The sequence below is a fragment of the Papio anubis genome, chromosome 14 (genome assembly GCF_008728515.1).
Source record: "Papio anubis isolate 15944 chromosome 14, Panubis1.0, whole genome shotgun sequence".
NCBI classification, from domain to species: Eukaryota; Metazoa; Chordata; class Mammalia; order Primates; family Cercopithecidae; genus Papio; species Papio anubis.
Window position 1 is genome coordinate 26,060,002 of NC_044989.1, and position 18,610 is coordinate 26,078,611.

General features: G+C 39.7%; 2 protein-coding genes across 6 annotated transcripts in view; both read left to right on the forward strand.

Annotated features, from left to right (window-relative positions):
* The window catches only part of SELENOI (selenoprotein I), a 48,912-nt gene extending 37,272 nt beyond the window's left edge, over positions 1-11,640 (forward strand). For 3 of the 4 annotated variants that reach the window (XM_021924675.2, XM_031655025.1, XM_021924674.2), the window contains exons 8-10: positions 650-830; positions 2,046-2,228; positions 4,717-11,640. In XM_021924675.2, coding sequence (XP_021780367.1) covers positions 650-830; positions 2,046-2,228; positions 4,717-4,815 — 463 coding nt within the window. In that variant the 3' untranslated portion in view covers positions 4,816-11,640. The remainder of the gene's footprint in view (positions 1-649; positions 831-2,045; positions 2,229-4,716) is intronic. The other variant, XM_017947373.3, reaches the window with a different exon arrangement.
* Positions 11,641-17,563: 5,923 nt separating this feature from the next.
* The window catches only part of DRC1 (dynein regulatory complex subunit 1), a 55,634-nt gene continuing 54,587 nt past the window's right edge, over positions 17,564-18,610 (forward strand). For both annotated transcript variants that reach the window (XM_003908376.4, XM_009183831.4), the window contains exon 1: positions 17,564-17,791. In XM_003908376.4, the coding sequence (XP_003908425.2) occupies positions 17,637-17,791 (155 nt within the window). In that variant the 5' untranslated portion in view covers positions 17,564-17,636. The remainder of the gene's footprint in view (positions 17,792-18,610) is intronic.

Genomic DNA, 18,610 nt, shown 5'->3' on the forward strand with positions numbered 1-18,610 from the left:
TACATTTTCTCCTCATTTTATAACAGCCAGCCTCTGATTGGGCAACATATTGCCCGAGGTCGTGTCATCAGTGGTGGAAGCAGGACTGGAATTTGGAGCTCTCTTCAGCTGAGCAGACATGTATTGTATCACCTCTGTGTGCTTAGAGACACTGAGATGTGGTATGCCAGTCCCACCTCAGAGTCTTTCTTGTGAGCTCTGTCTCACTCTTAAGTTCTCTATCACTTTGTGTCAAAGCTGCACTTTGAGGTACTCTTCTAATATTTTATGTTCATCTTATTTCCCCCATTAGAATATCTCATAGAACAAAGTCCAAATTTTATTCATCTTTATATTCTTAGCACAGCAGTTGATAGTTTGGTTTAAAGAGAAAGAAATGGGATTAGAGGTCAGAAGATTTCCGTTCTAACCCTGGCCCTGCCACTTGGTAGCAAGTTTTGTAAATTTAAATTCTCTTATCCTCACTTAGCCTGTCTGTAAAATGGGATTAATGATGTTGGTTCTGTCTATACCACAAGATTATTGTGAGTATAAAATAAGTGTATAAATAAGGAAACTATAAACTACAGTACAAGTACTATATAATTTATATGTAATAATGTTCTTTATATTACTTAATTTTTTAATATTACTTGATTTTTTTTTCCAGAAGCTATAAAAATAACACCTTGAAACACAATTCAGTCTATGAAGCTGTGGTTCCCTTATTTTCTCCATGCTTGCTGTTCATTTTGTCTACAGCGTGGATCCTTTGGTCACCTTCAGATATTTTAGAGCTACATCCTAGAGTATTCTACTTTATGGTTGGAACAGCCTTTGCCAACAGCACAGTAAGTTTTCTTCTTTTAAAAATCATAATATATATTAGGAATGTATGACAGAATTTGATAATTTGAAAAATCTTTAATATTAGAATAAACAGATTTTAATTTAAAGATTTTTATTTTAGAAATTTGAAAGAATAGTAACCCCAAAAACTGAAATGCTGAAAATTATTTTGTTTTGCCCTTTGAAACCAATAGGATTGGAGACTACAGTAGTATTTTGGAACTGTGGCACACTTGAATTTTTTATTTTGGTTGCCTGCTGAAGAATTCATGGAAAAAATTTATAGATTCCCTTTAGACTCTAAATATATTACCAGTATGACTGAAATGGCTGTAGACTTAAATGATTATTCTAGGAAGCTTGGAAGAGATTTTTGAGAAAGAGAAAACACACACTTTAAAAATCAGCTGATTTTAAGATTAGGAACATGGAATTTAAAACTTTGTAATAACATATTTTTATAAATTCCTTTCCATGCTGGACTGTGCAAGACAGCAGACAGGAAGCAGAGATCAGGAGTTGAGAAAAGACCCTGATAGTCCTGAAAGCCAGAAGATCTGTGTTCTAGCTCAGGCCAGTTCCTTAGAAGTTTTTATTTTGTAACTTAGCTACTCATCTTATGTTTCCATGTTTGTAACGTGTGTAATATCCCAAGTCCTGCTGACTTTATAGGGTTTAAACATCTAAAAACACTAATGCATTGTATAAAAAGTATCTCTGAAAGAATTGTATTTAAGTAAGCTCTTCAAAAATAAAGGAGCCAAAGAGGTTTTGAGATATTAATTATGGCAACGGGACTGAACTGGAGGTAGCACTTCTTCATTGCTATAAAGAAACTTAATTGTGTGGGGGTGTGAGAGGCAATTTTGAATTTTTTTTTTTTTTTTTTTTTTTACATATCATAGAGTCTTAAAATTGAGAGAAATTTCTTTTATTCAAACTGTTGCCCAGTGAAAGAATGCCTTCTATAGCATCCTTATTCAGTTAGTTATCTTCCAGCCTCTTCTGACACACACTGTGAGGGTGCATAGGTTTTTGGGCAGGGCCAGGGGTCCAGTCGGGCCCCTAAGCATTGAGAACTTCTGAAGTTAGATAATGTAAGTGTGTTGGTTCACGTACTTGAATGCTTTTCAAATGTTGGAATGACTAGTTTTGGAAGTGCTTTGCTAATGAAATTTTTCTTTTTTTCTCTCTTATTTTTTTAAACTAACGTCCAGTGTCAGCTGATTGTTTGCCAAATGAGTAGTACCCGGTGTCCAACTTTGAATTGGTTGCTGGTTCCTCTCTTCTTGGTTGTCTTAGTGGTAAACCTAGGAGTAGCCTCTTACATTGAGAGCATTCTCCTGTATACATTAACAACGGCTTTTACTCTGGCCCACATCCATTATGGAGTACGAGTGGTGAGTAATCTACAGCAAAATTGGTTCAATTTGGGTCTTATAAATGGAACCAATAAATGCCTCCGAGTAGAAAGGAGGCAATGGAAAATTTTAAAAAGAAAGTAGCTTATTATAGTAGCTGTAAGGGTTTTGGGATATTTTCTAAATTTTGGATAATATCCAGATGTTTAATTTCAGATATTGTTTCTGTAATGAGTATATTACTGTAATTACAAATGATTTTAAGGCTGGATAATTATTGTGAGGAATTAGTTCCTATTGTAAGTGGGTATGTATAAGCCATTTTCTTGGTGAGTAGAATTGTAAACTGTTTGAGCCTTTAGTTATATGGGATCAGATAATCACATTTGTTGATTATCGATTTCTTCACTTGCTTCTTTAGCTTTAGGGGCATTTTTATTGTTCATTAACAACATTTGGAAAGAAACTATAATTGGTTGTGTAGTGCGTTTTCCCTCCCGCTGCCCAGTTTGCAGCAATTGTGGTGAGGGAGATTAGAATTTCAGACTGAAGGAAGACTTTTGCGTTATTTGAGGTTTTACTTCATGTGTGTTATTCTTGAGCCCTCATCAGCAAAATTAATAAATAAGGGGGAATATAGAAGAAAAGAGATTTTAAGAAATGTTTTGTAAGCTTGATATTTTCTTCTAAAACTAATTTTAGGAGAATGGACGAATACAGATAAAATGAAATCAAACAGAACCATTTGGTTTTTCTTTCACTTAACATTCTTTTCTAATTATTTTACATATTTTAACATAGGCTGTGCAGTATTCTACCAAGGAGATTACTTAATAATGACCCTGCACAGCACAGTTAATCATTTAGGTTGTTTCCAGATTTTCACCATTATAAATATTGCCCTAGGTTGGGTGTGGTGGCTCATGCCTGTAATCCTAGCACTTTGGGAGGCTGAGGCGGGTGGATCGCTTGAGCTCAGGAGTTCGAGACCACCCTGGGTAACATTGCAAAACCCTGTCTCTACAAAAAATACAAAAAAACTAGCTGGGTGTGGTGGCACGGGCCTGTAGTCCCAGCTACTTGGAGGGCTGAGGTGGGAGGATCACTGGAGCCCAGGAGGTCGGGGCTGCAGTGAGCTGAGATGGTGCCACTGTGCTCCAGCTTGGGTGACAAAGTGAGACCCTGTCTCAATAAATTAAATAAATAAATAAATAAATAAATTAATTAATTAATTAAATAAAAAAAGAAAGGAAAAAAAATGTTGGCGTAAACAATCTGGAATATTTTTGTTTCATTTACTTTATTTTCCGAGGATAATTTCATAGGAATGGGGTTGTGACAGGGTATTCACACTTTTATGACTCTTCAGACACTTCTATTTGGTGTGCTTGTTTTGAAAGGAACCCTGCTGTAAATCCATTTGAGAAACAAAATATCTTCTGTATTTTCATACACAGTTTTTAAGTGCGAGAGGCAGCTATCACGCTTGATAACAACTTTATACCTTGCATATGTTGCTAAACTTGGGCTTTCTTCCCTTAGTGTTTCTCTACAAAGTTGCCCTCATTTGTTAGAACAAACTAGATACAATTGTTAAGGAGAAAAAAGCTGCGATGAATTGTGATATAAGACATAATTATTTTTGTTTTTATTTTTACAAATGTAACCTTATATGCCTTATAGCAACACTCTTGGGCCTTTTTCCTGATATTTCATCAGTATATGCATGGCATAGAATATCCATTTGCCAGTGTCTTTTTAAATTGTTTTCATTTACTATAGCCTTATAGAAGCATATCTTCAGAAAGCTACAAACATACCAAACCAAACCAAAATACACTTTTCTTTAAATTACAAAGGTACTACATTTTCATTGTTAAAAACCTGGAAAATAAATAAGAGGCTAACTGGAAAACAACTTAGGATCATCTTTTTTGTCTGTCTTTGTGTTCTTTTACCATGTCTACAACTTCTGGCCGGAAGTTAAAACTTGCTAGGCCACACAAAACATTCACTTTAACTACTGAAATGTAAATAATAGGTATCAAGTAAATGACATGCACTTGCTGGCCTTTAAGCTCTTGGCTTCCCAGTAGAGAGACCCTAACTAATAAAGCCTCTCCAAATTCATAGATCTAGTTTTCTACTATTTCATTGGGATTAGGAGTGATTACTTAGAAATGTTTAGCAAGCTGAATATTTAGTCTAACTATAAATGTTATTACTTGATCTAGATACTACAGGTCAACTAATCCTATAGTTTTTCAGATTTGGATGTGAATTTGAGTGCTCTGGAGGGTTCTGAAGTCTGGATTTTAGTTCCAAGTCCAAACTTTCCCAGGGTAGTTCTAGTACTCCCATTTAGCTGTCTAGCTCTATAGCTGTCCTAATCCAGAAAAACCTTTTCAGTATTTCTCATGATTTTTGCCATGTCAATAAATTGTTATCTCTAGGGTAAATTCTGTGTGCTTTTAAAAACACAATAAGGTACGTATTTGTCACTGTCTCATGTTCTGATTTTTCACAGGTAAAGCAGCTGAGCAGCCATTTTCAGATTTACCCCTTCTCATTGAGGAAACCAAACTCAGATTGACTAGGAATGGAAGAAAAGAATATTGGCCTGTAATAATCTTTCTTTGGGCAGAAAGAAGTACTGTAAATAAATGCTTGTAAATATTTCCTCCATCACCATTGAACTAGACTGATCTGCTTGACAGACATGGGATCTCAGTATGATACTTGGATAGCAGGAATGATACATGTAATCTGAACTTGTGAAATTTTGGACTTACTAACTCTCAACCTATTTTATTTTTTATAAAACTATGTGACATTTTGGTTGAGCAGAATGTACATTAGACCAGCGAAATGTTCCTAGTGGTTCTGACTTCATGAGTTTACAATGTTGTGATTCATGCAGGGTTAAAGATGCTTGTTTTTTTTGTTTTTTGTTTTTTTTTAATACCAAAATTGGTTTCAGAACACTGATAACACTCAGACAACCACAGTGTGTTTTCATATTTGGTACTTTGTAATAGTGGGAGTAGCAATAGTCCAAATCTAGTATAGGGAAAGGATAAAAATAAGTCACCTTCACCAAGAGATGCCAGTGATTACCAAACAATAGACAGTTGCCAAATACTGGTTTCTCTTTCCCCTGAAAATGGCTTTTGTCCTCAAATGGTAAGAGAACTAACACATTTAGCTAATATATATTTAGATTCTCTAGTATTCTAGCTCTCTTTATTATGGAACAGATCTTGATAAATGGTTTAATTTTCTCCTAAAGAGAAATAATCAGTTGAAAATTTGAGAATGGGTTGTAATTATAGCTCACCCATTGGGATGGTTCATTGTTTAGATGTGGCATTTTCCCCCCTTCAGCTGCAGGTTCCTGAGATTTGGTGCCTGTGAGCTCTGATTGTAGGAATGCATGTGACAGTCCCAGTCTTATGATAATGACTTGTGAGGAATGCAGATAAAAGTACCTTGTAAGATAAATATAAATTGGAGTTAGGAATTTCATGAACCTCTCTATGACCAAAATTAATTTTTTGATTCACTTTGTCTGTCTGTCTGTCCTTCCCCTCTCTCTTTTTTCAGGGTGGGGTGCTGTGTTTTTTATTTCATACGAGATAAAACAGAGAGAAATTCTGACTTCCCCAGCTTGTCCATTTCCCCACTTGAAAACTTTTGATATATATGCCTTACTGAGTACATGCCCCCTTTAGTGTTACTATGACTTGGAGTAATTTCTGAGGTTTACTGACAAACATAAAAATCCCTTTAATTTTAGTGTAGTTGTTGTGTAGACCATATTTTTTCATGATGTGGATATTCTGTTTCTTTTTTACTTTGTCTTCATTTAATTTGGTGGTGGTGAAATTTACTTGCTGATTTTCTTTTATTTTTCACTGAATGAAGTTTGTGCTTGAATGAAGAGTGTATCTTAAACCTCCTTTTTTTGGACAGGCTGCACTTGGATAACATAGGCACCACTATGTTGATATGTAATTAAATTCGTAACTATTTATGAATGTGACCATTGTTAAATTTAATTACAGTGTATTTCTTTGTTGAATTTCAGTCTGCTGCTTTGTAAAAAATAACTGCAATTGATGTTTCATTTTTAAAATTTATAAATTCCAATCATTGTCATTCAAGTTATTAGAAATGAGTCACGGCACTAGCTCATGGTTCTATACTGATTTTTAAAAATTGTAAAGGTTGAGGTATATTTGGTGACTTTCTCTGAGACACAGATGAACGTTGGAAATAGATGAGAAATGGATGCAGAAAAATGCAGATAATGATCCCATGTTTGTTAATTGCCATCATGGAAGTCAGAGAATTAACCAATTAAGTGACGGTAACTATTTTTTGTATACCTTGTTCTTTGTGATCTGTAAAATTGAACTGAATAAAGTGTTAATTGGGGGTAGGGAAAAAGCTTTGTTTTAAGATTTCTAAGCTAATTATTTTACCATTTTGTTGACCTTATACACAAGCATGAGATTAATCTGTATTATATAAGAAAAGAACTGATAAATATTTATAAAATGACAGATTTGGACCACAGGATTTCTTGACCTTGTACAGTATAGTAAAAATACCCTTTACTTCTGGCATTAAGGTCACGTTCTATAGTTTGGGGGCCCTTTTACTTCAAAAGTGTGTTTCTGCCCTCTTTTGGTTGTATCAAATTTATTTGAAAATTGTTTTGTGCCGTACTGTATGACTTGTTTCCCTATGGTGGTAAAGAATGATGCTATAGTCAGTTTTATTGACATTGTTCGATGAAAGAAAAGTGGCTGTCAACAAGGGGAAAGTGAAATTGAGCAATTCACTGTTTCAGGATACTTGTGAATCTTTAGTGTACTGCAGACTCTTTTTCTTGTTTTAGTCTGCCATTCTTGAAAGTGCATCTTGAGAGCCCCCATTTGTTGTCTAGAGATATAGCAGCTGAAGCAGGACTTCATTACAGATAGCTGTGTGCATTTATGTCATGCCAATTACTACAACATTTCCAAAGTATGAAAGGTCTCTCAAGCTTATGCATGATATTGTGGGTGACTTCATGTCCCATTCTTTCTCCCCAGCATACAGTGTGAGCTGCCTTTTGGGGAGCAATGCCATAATAAGGAGCATACATGCATGTTTTCTGTACTTTCAGAATAGAGTGCCTTAGCTAGGCCAGAGGGTCGTATTGTGTTTCTGCTGACCAAAGTTGCATATGCCTGTAAGAAGTGTCTTTTTAGGTTATAGTATTTAAAAAAGTCCTTTCAGGCTTATCAGATAATAATTCTCCTATATTTGAGGGGAGCATGGGATAAAAAGATTTAATAATACCTGGATAGAGAATGCTAATGCTGCCTTTTGTGATCCTTTAATATTATCCATGCTTTTCGTGCAGTACACAGTTTGACATTGCTACAGTTTACAGTGTCATTCTTCCACAAATAGGTAATTGATAGAGTTTATGGGTTTTAGTCTTAAGGGTAATAGAGTGAATAACTTCCAAATAAAAAGCTAAATATTCCTCCTTGTCATTTTAATGTCATTATTGAAATACTTTTAATTCTAATTTTGAAAACAAAGCTAAATGCTGATTGTGGTTAGGATGTTACAGTACTAATACCATCATGTTATTTATTCTAATATAGAGGCACTGAGAGGAGGGGAGTGTATGTCTAGAGTTACCCCAATTCTGAATAGGTACCAAAAGATTATTGATTATGACCTGGAGCCTGAGCTTTGGGAGAATATACAAAGGAAAAAGCAGGCGTAGTTTCCACTTTAAAGGGAAGAAGGGACTTTAACATCCTGTGAATTTGAAATATCCTATGAATTTGAAAGTTTCCTAAGTGTGGTTTTCAAAGAACTGGTTTATTTTTGTAGTCAGTCAAAATGCATTTGGAATGTACCTTGCTTCCATAACAGACTTTGACTCTATGACCTATGAAGAATAAAAAGATAATCTGAAGGTGTTTGAGTCAGAGGCACTTTTCCCCTTTATATTTTATATAGAAGCCTATTTGTAATTCTTCCTCTTTGTTCTTCACCTGGGTTTCCTCTTAACTACCCACCACCTAGAAGAGAGGCTGCCCACTCAGGTCTTGCCTTGTTGCCCCTAGATGTTGCCACATTCAGACCTCCTTGATTGCCTTAGATCTCTTGACTAGTCAAGGACTGGGAACGTGCCATAGGGAGCAAAGTAAGCTTGATGGGCTGGAACTTTTGACTTTGGGTCCCCAAAGAGCCAAAAACAGATACAGAAATCTTTGGTTGTGTTGATGCCTGTGTTCAGAGTGGCCTTATCTTGACCTCAGTTCTGGATTTAAGTACCGTATAGAAAATTTGTGAAGTCAGACCAGAATTTTCTGTGTCCCATGAGGTGTCTTTGTAAGGCAGCATACCCTTTCTTGAACACCCTGTGGGTGAATAACTTGAGTAAGTCAGCTGCCAGCACTAGAACCTTCCAGGAGGAATTTTAACTAGTATGCTACATTTGAAGCACTTTGACATGTACATTTAAAGTGACAGTTTTAAAAGTAAAATGGTGTTAAATCTCTGAAACTTGAACGTATGATGCTCTGGGCATTTTAGGAAGCTTAAGTAAATTTCTGATTTTCCTTTATTGATTATGTAACCCATGTGATTTGCATATTTTAGTTTTTATGTTTGACAGTGCTACAAATGACTGACATTGGCAGGCAGTTATTGTAGGGTGTGTGGTTAATCATGGTTGTCTAACTTTTCCAGAGAAAGTGGTGATACGCTTCTTCCTTGCATGGAGCTGTGGGAATTGGATTTGTTGGCTGTTCATTTCCAGTGTTTCTACAGTGCAGAATAAATGTAACTTTTTAAGCCTGCATGCTAGTAATATGCTTTGCTCTTTAGTAAACAAATATGCAAGAGATAATAATCTATCTATTTTTTTTAAAGCAGGGATCTGCTCCCTATCTAGACAGATCTTTTAATGCATTAATATTTAGAGTAGCAAAAGAAGTTTTGCCATTTGTAGCTCTCTCACAGGTAGCTTAAGCGAGGGGGTTGTATTGCATATGCTTAGAGAGGCCAGGTTCCCAGAATTGGAAGGTGCCACATACACTGATTTTAGAATATTTTAACAAAGGCTTGTCTCTAGGAAAATCCATTTGGACCGCAGCAGGATTGTTCTAGTCTTCCACGGATCATTCATATGGTCTTTCTCTCCAGAGAATCATTCTTAGAAAGCCAGGCTAAATCAGAGTAGTGCTGTTTTTAAAGCATGTATATTGGATGATGACTATAGAGTACCTTAATACTGTGTTGAAATTGGAAGCAGACTGCTCTCTTCAGCAGCACATACTACAATTGAAGTTAGAGACAGTACTGAAGATGCAGGGAGTAGCTAAATCCTGTGGATATTTCATGTCTCTTTGGCTAATACCTTCTCTTGAGCAGTTTCTATGAGTAGCAATTAAAATTAGAATTTATTTTAAGGTTTTTATTAAAATATATACAATTTGCCATGAATTCTAGATTCTGATATTCTTGACAAGCACTTTTTGAATATCTCAAAAGTAAGTTCTTGACCTGGAACATATTTAGTTAGTACTTGATGTCACTAACCAAGTTGCAGAAGGAGCCTGTTATAATTCTGCAAGATCTGTGAATAGCATTGTAAATCTGGGGCAGGTGCGGTGGCTCACACCTGTAATCCCAGCACTTTGGGAAGCCAAGGCAGGTGGATTGCTTGAGCTGAGGAGTTCGAGACCAACCTGGGCAACATGGCGAAACCCTGTTACCACTAAAAATACAAAAAAATTAGCTGGGCATTGTGGCATGTGCCTGTAATCCCAGTTACTGGGGAGGCTGAGGCAGGAGAATCGCTTGAACCTGGGAGATGGAGATTGCAGTGAGCAGAGATCGTGCCACTGCACTCCAGCCAGAGTGACAGAGCAAGACTCCATCTCAAAAAATAATAATAAAAATAAATAAATCTGTTTAAATTACTGTTGTCTTTCAGCATTAGACTTTGAGTTTAATAACTACAAGGTGAGACTGCTCACAATATTAACTTTTTTTGTAGGTTATTTTGTTGTTTAGATAACTTGCCTCCCTAGAGGAGCATTCAGGAGATAAAGACCTATCCACATGTAATGATATAATCATTTCAAAAATGTGCCAAGAAAGCAAAATTCATTATTGAACTCTACATTTCTGGGATTTTTTTTTTTTTAAATAGCATTTTCTCTGGGTAAAGGGAAAGGCAATGAATAACTGCCAACATGTAAACTCCCTGCTGCTCACCTTCCCCCCGTCCCCCTCCATCTAACGTAATACGGTACATTTGTAGCCAGTTGTAGAAAAAGAAATTGGCGTCTTTCTCAGTAAGGTTCCATGCCCTGTCACTAAGAATAGGTGGCAGGAATCATGGCCAAATCAAATATATGAGTTGTTTAGCTTGGTCCTGTTGCAGTTGGCTTTCTGTAGTGTTCTGAAACAAGAGGACGATTCCATTCCTTCTCAGGAACCTAGAAACAACACCGCTTGAGCAACTGGAGTATGTTTGCTGCAAGCAGAATCTTTTGGGGAGAGGGAGAGTAGTTTAATTCAAGTAGTTTAATGAACATATTAGTCATTCGTCTGGGACTTGCTGTGTTCATAGTAGCAATGTATGTACCATTTATTTTATCTGGTTAGGTGTGATGTGTGTATATGCCTATTTAATATGTACGCATATATTCTCTACATAGATATGTATGATATATTCATATATACATGCAGTCCACTTGATTATCAGCAAAATGGTCAGCCTTTATTAGATTGTTTCTTAATGTGGACTTAATCTGCATGTGGCCCTTACTCTGAAGCCTCTTTCTGATCTGGAGCCACAGTCTGTCTGCCAGTTCATCTCAGTCCTCGAGAAAGGCCCTTTAAATATGTCACTTCCCCATTTTCCTTTAACCATGGGTTGTGGGAGCCAGAAAGAGCTTTGAGAAAGATGACTGCTTCCACCAGGGTGGAGGCTTCCAGGTCTGCATGATGGGGCCCATTCCTGGCCAGAGGGTGGCTCTGGGAGCAGTTGTGCCACAGGCTTGCTGGGGCAGAACTCTAACATTTGCAGAAACAGAGCTTCATGGCTTGCTTAAATTATTTAGCTGGAATATTTTGAAGTGTCAGATAATGTGATGTATAAATAGAGTATGCCGATGCATTTCATTGTTTTTGCATTATCTGTATTAGTGTTTCCCATTGCTAGCCCAAATAATCAAGACCAGACTGTTTCTTGTCACTGGATTCTGGAAGCCTTGCCCTTTCCACTGGATTTATGTTTATTTCTGCTGCTGTGAAACCCCAAAGTAATGCAGTAGGTTTTCATTGAAAATTGTTTAATTCTATTACAATTATTGATAATTATTTATTGTAATAAAAGTAAAAGTAAATAATTTTTAAATCCTTTTAATTGTTTTCAGATTGTCTTGTTTTCCTTGGTAGGTGCAAAAGGGGAGGGAGCTATGGGAGAAAACTAATATTCAGCCACTTGTCTCAGAGAATCATTGGTTATTTTAAAGCAAAACACTGAAAAGGTTTTGTTCTGTTTTTAGAAAGATCAGCCACTTGCTCCTGGGCATTTTGTGATCCTGTGACTTGCTTCAAAAGGCAGAATGTGAGGCAGATGGCAGTAGCAGCTTGTCATAGTACACTGCTCCTGACTCGCCCAGAACTGGGTGGTGGCAGTCTCTATAGTCTGATCATGATGGGGTCACACCTCAATTAGTTTGTAAGGTGGTTTCTTCCTCAGAAGCATTTTCCCATAGAAAGAGTGTTAACATATGGTATTAATTTTCCAGACAAATCCCATAAAAACCTGTTAGACCACACTTAGTACATCTAAATTACAGTACAGAAACTATAACTCCCATTACATGACATTGCTTCTGAGGAGAATATTTCCCATTTTTACATCGATCTCTCAGCTCTGGCAGTAGGCACTTAAAAAAATTTCAGGCCAGGTGCAGTGGCTCATGCCTATAATCCCAGCGCTCTGGGAGGCCGAGACAGGTAGATCATGAGGTCAGGAGATCAAGACCATCCTGGCTAACAGTGAAACCCCGTCTCTACTAAAAATAACAAAAAATTAGCTGGGCATGGTGGCCCACACCTGTAGTCCCAGCTACTCGGGAGGCTGAGGCAGGAGAATCGCTTGAACCTGGGAGACAGAGGTTGTAGTGAGCTGAGATCGCGCCACTGCACTTCAGCCTGGGCAACAAAGCAAGACTGTCTCAAAAAAAAAAAAAAAAAAAAATTTCAGTAACAGGCTTGAAGACAGGAAGAAAATGCCCCATGTTTTAACCCAGGCTGTTCTCTCTTAATCCCTTTCCCTCCCGTGCTCTTGATTGTGGTAGCAGTTATTCCCTCCCTTTTATCTGTAAACCTCAAACACCTCCCAAGTTCCTGATGACGCGTACCAGGTAGATACTATGTAAGCACTCTTGGGGCTACCAAAACTTAAAAAAAAAAAAAAACCCTATGCCCCCAAAGGGTCTTGCTCCTCTTCCCACTCTCATCTTTTTTCCTCTGTTCACAAATTTCCTGAAAGAAAACTTTACAACTGTTCCTTCAATTTTTCTTCTTCTTTTCATTCTGAGTTTTCTTAAAACCTCCCAAAGTTTTCATAAAATGGCTGTTTCTTAGTCACGTTCAACTCTGCAAACTTTAAAGAGCTTTTTACTTTTTTCTAAGCCTTAGTTTCCTCATCTATAAAATGGGATTAATATTACCACAATTACACTATGTGAAGGATTGAATGAGAATAATGCATGTAGGGTGTTTAGCATAGTCAGTGGACTAAGGTAGGTGCTTGGTTTCTACTAATACCTAGTTCTCTTTTTTCTTTGAACTTTTTTCTAAACCATGTGACACAGCTCATGACTTCCATGCCTCCTCCCCTCTCTTTCCTGCTTCATACCTTTTGAGGCAGTATATGAAGATGATGGTAAGGCAGTTCCCCAAATTAAAAATGAGTAAGATTGCCTTCTCAGAATCTAATTAGTAAAATTCACACAAATGGAAAGATAGAAATAACCTAAGAAGTGGTCTAAATGTTTGATGAATTTGTCAGCATCCCCACATTCCAATTAAGGTGAGTTAGTGTAAACTTATTGGATGTAGAATTAAGTGTGACTAGACTTAGTAAGATATAAAATCAAATCATTTCATCCTTCTTTTTCTGAAAAAAGGCTGTAAAAGCTGAAGGTGAATGCCCAGGTACCTTCCTTAGCAAGGGAAGCCCATATAGCCAGATTTCTCAAAAACCTTCCCAGGGATGAGGGACTCAACTGTTCTTGTGGCAAATTATCCCCATTGTGAGCCTCTGAACCATGGCAGTCAGTCCTACAGATCAAGGGACTTCTCAGTCAGAGTTTGATCCCCTTCGTAGATCAGCCCACAGAGATGTGCTGGTCACAGGGCACGAAAACGCACACTGCCTGTGTGATGGTTGTACTTGCTAAAATAAATTCTATGTTTTTCTTTTGTGAGCTTGTTAGTATGAGCCAGCCAGTCTTTTGTATGAGTTTTTTTTTTTTTTTTTTTTTTTTTTTGAGATGGAGTCTTGCTCTGTCACCCAGGCTAGAGCGCAATCCCTGCTCACTGCAACCTCCGCCTCCCGGGTTCAAGCGATTCTCCAGCCTCAGCCTCCTGAGTAGCTAGAATTACACCACCCAGCTAATTTTTGTATTTTTAGTAGAGACGGAGTTTCACCATGTTGGTCAGGCTGGTCTCGATCTCCTGACCTCGTGATCTGCCTGCCTCGGCCTCCCAAAGTGCTGGGATTACAGACGTGAGCCACTGTGCCCGGCCTGTATGAGCTTATTAGTATGAACCAGCATTGCCTACCAGTTGAGGAGCACAGTCTAGATGCTGGTCAGTCATCAAGGTGAATGGACATCACCTGGCTCCCTTCCCGAAGTCCCTCTCATCTGTAACAGCCCTACTTGCCTGCCTCACTCTCTTGGGGGTCTCCTGTTATTTCTCTTACAAAAACATGAATAAATAAGCTTTATGTTTTACTGAGTCAAAAGTGATTTATCCTTATTGTAAACATTTTTTTTTAATCTTCAGAGAATCTGAAAATCACCCATAAGGCCACCCCTGAGGGATATCGACTACTTTGTGGTGTTCCCCCTGTTTTTCTTGTGTACATACTGTCTACATTTCAAATCAAACTCGGCTCAGGCTCTATATTGTGCTGCCTCTTCCCTTTCTCATATAATGTATCTTGGATGTCTTTCTAGGTCACCTTTATTCTCGTGTTAGAGAATCCCATGATTCCTTTATCGATTCCCCTATTGATGGATTTTGTCATATCTAGTTTTTTAATATTACAAGTAATTGGAATGAACATACAGATACATCTGTATATGTTTCAAAAAAATATTTGTTGAGCACATACTACATATCAAATATTGTGCTAGGTGCTATGTATACAATGCTGAATAAAACTGAGGTAGTTGTGACCCCAATGAGCTATAACTAGATCCATGATCTCCTTGCGATGATTCTTTTAACTAGAATTGCCTAGTGAACGGATATGCTAATTTATTTTTGTGCATATACAAATAAATATGTTTTTATCTAGTTTTTTCAGTTTTTAACAATTTTCTAAATTTAACTCACTTATGAACTATTTACAAAGGAATTGAAAATTGAGCATTCATTTTCCCATTCATATTTAATCATAATTCATTCATACTTTCTGACTTTCTTGTTTAGTGGTTTTTCTCTGTTTCTTTCTTTGTTTGTTTCATTCCTTTGACCTCTAAAACCGTAGTTGTATGCCCCATGAAAATATTTCTTCCTCTGTCTGTACTTTGTTCAGTTTAAAAAATGTTTAGTATTTTAAAAAATTTGGCAGGCCGGGCGGAGTGGTTCATGTCTGTGATCCTGACACTTTGGGAGGCCGAGGTGGGCAGATCGCCTGAGGTCGGGAGTCTGAGATCACCCTGGCCAACATGGTAAAACCTTGTCTCTACTAAAAATACAATAAACATTAGCCGGGCGTGGTGGCACATCCCTGTAGTCCCAGCTACTCGGGAAGCTGAGGAAGGAGGATTGTTTGAACCCAGGAGGCAGAGGTTGCGGTGAGCCAAGACTATGCCACTGCACTCCAGCCTGGGCAATTGAGCAAGACACTGTCTCAAAAAAAAAAAAAAAAAAGGCAAATAATGGTTATATATGTTTATGGGGTACGTAGTAATGTTTCAACGCATATAATGTATAGTGATCAGGTCTGGTAATTAGCATATCTATCATCTCAAACATTTGTCATTTCTTTGTGTTGGGATTGCTCGATATCCTCATTGCTATTTGAAACTATATATTATTGACTACAGTCACCCTCCAGTGGTACAGAACACTAGAACCTGTCATTCTGTATCCTTTAACAAATCTCTCCCTATTCCTCCCTTTCCCCTTAATATTTCAATTTAAACAGTTAATAGATTTTGGCAAACTGTCCTCCTAGGAGGTCCCTTTCCAGCGGTGAGTGAAAGTGTTTCCCACACCAATGGAAAAGGTTTATTACATAATTGAGGCTCCCTGTGGGAGCAAAGAGGGCCACCTAGCTGGTCAGAAAATGGCTAGAGAGAGCCAGGAAAGGAGACAAGCTTGGGGCTTTTATTGCGGTTAAGGGGTGAGGCTGGGAGGAGGGTATCCCGTGCACGCAGTTGAAATCTGCCAGCACCAAAAAGAGCATCTAGGCTTTTTTTTTTTTTTTTTTTTTTTTTTTTTTTGAGACAGAGTCTTGCTCTGTCGCCCAGGCTGGAGTGCAGTGGCACAATCTTGGCTCACTGCAAGCTCCGCCTCCCAGGTTCACGCCATTCTCCTGCCTCAGCCTCCCCTGTAGCTGGGACTACAGGCGCCCGCCACCACACCTGGCTAATTTTTTGTATTTTTAGTAGAGACGGGGGTTTCACTGTGTTAGCCAGGATGGTCTCGATCTCCTGACCTCGTGATTCTCCCATCTCGGCCTCCCAAAGTGCTGGGATTACAGGCGTGAGCCACCGCGCCCGGCCACACCTAGGCTTTTTTAACAGCTTGCCCAGATGTGGAGAAGAGGGAGTGCTGCCTAAAAGCTGTCAGCAGCCAAATATCAGCAGCAAAAAATGGAGTCAGATTTCTTATTTAAAAAGATGTTGGAAGTGGTATCGGGACAGTGTAGGGCCAAAGTATCTCACTGATCTCTTTTCATGGGTTTGTATGGTACCTTTGCTCTCAGTTATCTCTTGTGCAACAGCTGATTCCCACTGACTTTCTCATGGTATCCTACTCCCAGGCATAGACATGCGTATGCACACATACTTGTTTCTGTCCTTATGGATAGTGGAAACAAGAACCAGAACCAGGGTGAGTTTTTGGTCAGAGCTGTACCATGGCTCCTAGACAGAGATCTGGCAGAAGACCCTGAAGCCTAGAAGCAACTACCCCTACTCCTCCTACCACTACCACCTAGGCAGGTGTGAGGCAAGGATCCAGGCAGCTGCTGTTAGACTCTATAGCTGTTGGATGGTTTTGGCATTCCTAAACCTCACTACTGCTTGCAAACTTGGAAGAACTGATTTTAAAAACCCACTCCATTTGCCTCTGGGCAGTTCTTACTCACAAAGGGTGGATCTTCTTGGCCCCACAATTGTCTGTGGGTTGCACCATTTAACAGCTGAGAAAATGGCCCTCAAGAAGTTGTGACTTGCCCAAGGTGGCAGGGCAGGGCTAGGATTAGTACCCACCCTTTCTCACTGCTCATCCAGTGTCCTTAATTCCCCAAGGGCTAATGGGACAGAACCCTGTTAAATGGTATCCAGTATTTGGTTGGTTGGTTGGTTGGGTTTGTTTGAGACAGAGTCTTGCTCTTGCCCAGGATGGAGTGCAGTCGCTCGATCTCGGCTCACTGCAACATCCACCTCCCAGATTCAAGTGATTCTCCTGCCTCAGCCTCCCGAGTAGCTGGGATTACAGGTGCCCACCACCATACCCAGCTAAGTTTTGTATTTTTGCAAACATTTGTATTTGTATTTGGTGACTATGAGTTGGAGGAATATTTGATGAATTAATGGAAGATGAATTAATCATCAAGGTCAGTAAGTGATGAACCACAGCTTGGTCCAGCTCTTTAGTCCTCTAGTCTCCTGGTGAGACTCCACAGCTCCGCTAATACGACCGGGCCTTCGTGCGGCTGACAACAGCCCTGACAAGCCACCAGCTGGAGAGGCGTCAGCCCGAGGTTGGGATGTTCCGCCCGAATGGCGGCTGGCGGCGGGCTGGGCCCAGGGAGCTGCGCGCGCAACCACTCGGGCGGTGGCTCCGGTGACCGCTCTCCCTGGCAACGGTTTGTTGCTAGCAACCAGCCTGCGGTCTGGAGGTGGTGCGGAGGGAGCCGCCTAGGTGCCGGGGACTCCTGCCATGAATCCGCCGGGGTCCCTAGCGGGCCTGGACCCGAACCTGGACGCGCACTTGTCCACCCAAATTCTCGCGCCCTCGGTCCACTCCGACAACCCTCAGGAGCGCATCCAGGCCCGGCGCCTCCGCATCGCGGCGCGCCTAGAAGCCCGGAGGCGGTGAGCGCGGGGCGGGCGGGGCGGGATCGCGCAGCAGGGGCCGGAGCAGGGCTGGTTTCCTGATGAAATAGAAACATTTCTTCCGGAAGGTTCATGCAAAGTATGGGAAAGTAAAAGGCTGGGTCGGTGCCGCGGCGCGCGCCTGTCATCCCAGCATTCAGGGAGGCAGAGGCGGGAGGATCACTTGAGCCCAGGAGTTCCAGATGATCAGTCTGGGCAGCATAGAGAGACCGCATCTCTATAAAACACCAAAATATTAATCGGGCCTGGTGGCCCGCGACTGTGGTCTGCACATGGCATCTTTTCCACTACGTACACCCCCAAACCGTAGGGTCTGCTGGATCATGTGGCCCAAGTAGCCTGGCTGCTTACACTGTGGCCTGGGTCCTTTCCTGTTCCAGGCACCACTCAAAGCTGGCAGCTTTTTGTGTCAGCCTGAATAGTATTCCTAATGCGGGATGTACTAGGACCCAAAGTGGTCTAAGAGGCATTGAGTTTCCTTCTCTGTAGAGGATGCAAAACGCAGTAGATTTGTTTTTTACTTGATAGGCTATCCCAGTGTGCCACTGACCACTGGACCCCTACAAACTTGAATGACATGCAGTCCCTGGGCCTTCATAGGGTTGATTGCCAACGTCTGGAGCACACATGTCTTACCAAGCCCTGCAGTGTGTTTCCATCACTGGCTCATCCTGGCTGATTGGTGCAGGGCCATCAGTGGAATGCAGGGGCTGGCAAACCCTTTCAGTAAAGGGCCAGATAGTAAATATTTTAGGCTTTTGGGATCATATGGCGTCTTTCCTAGCTGCTCAACTGCCA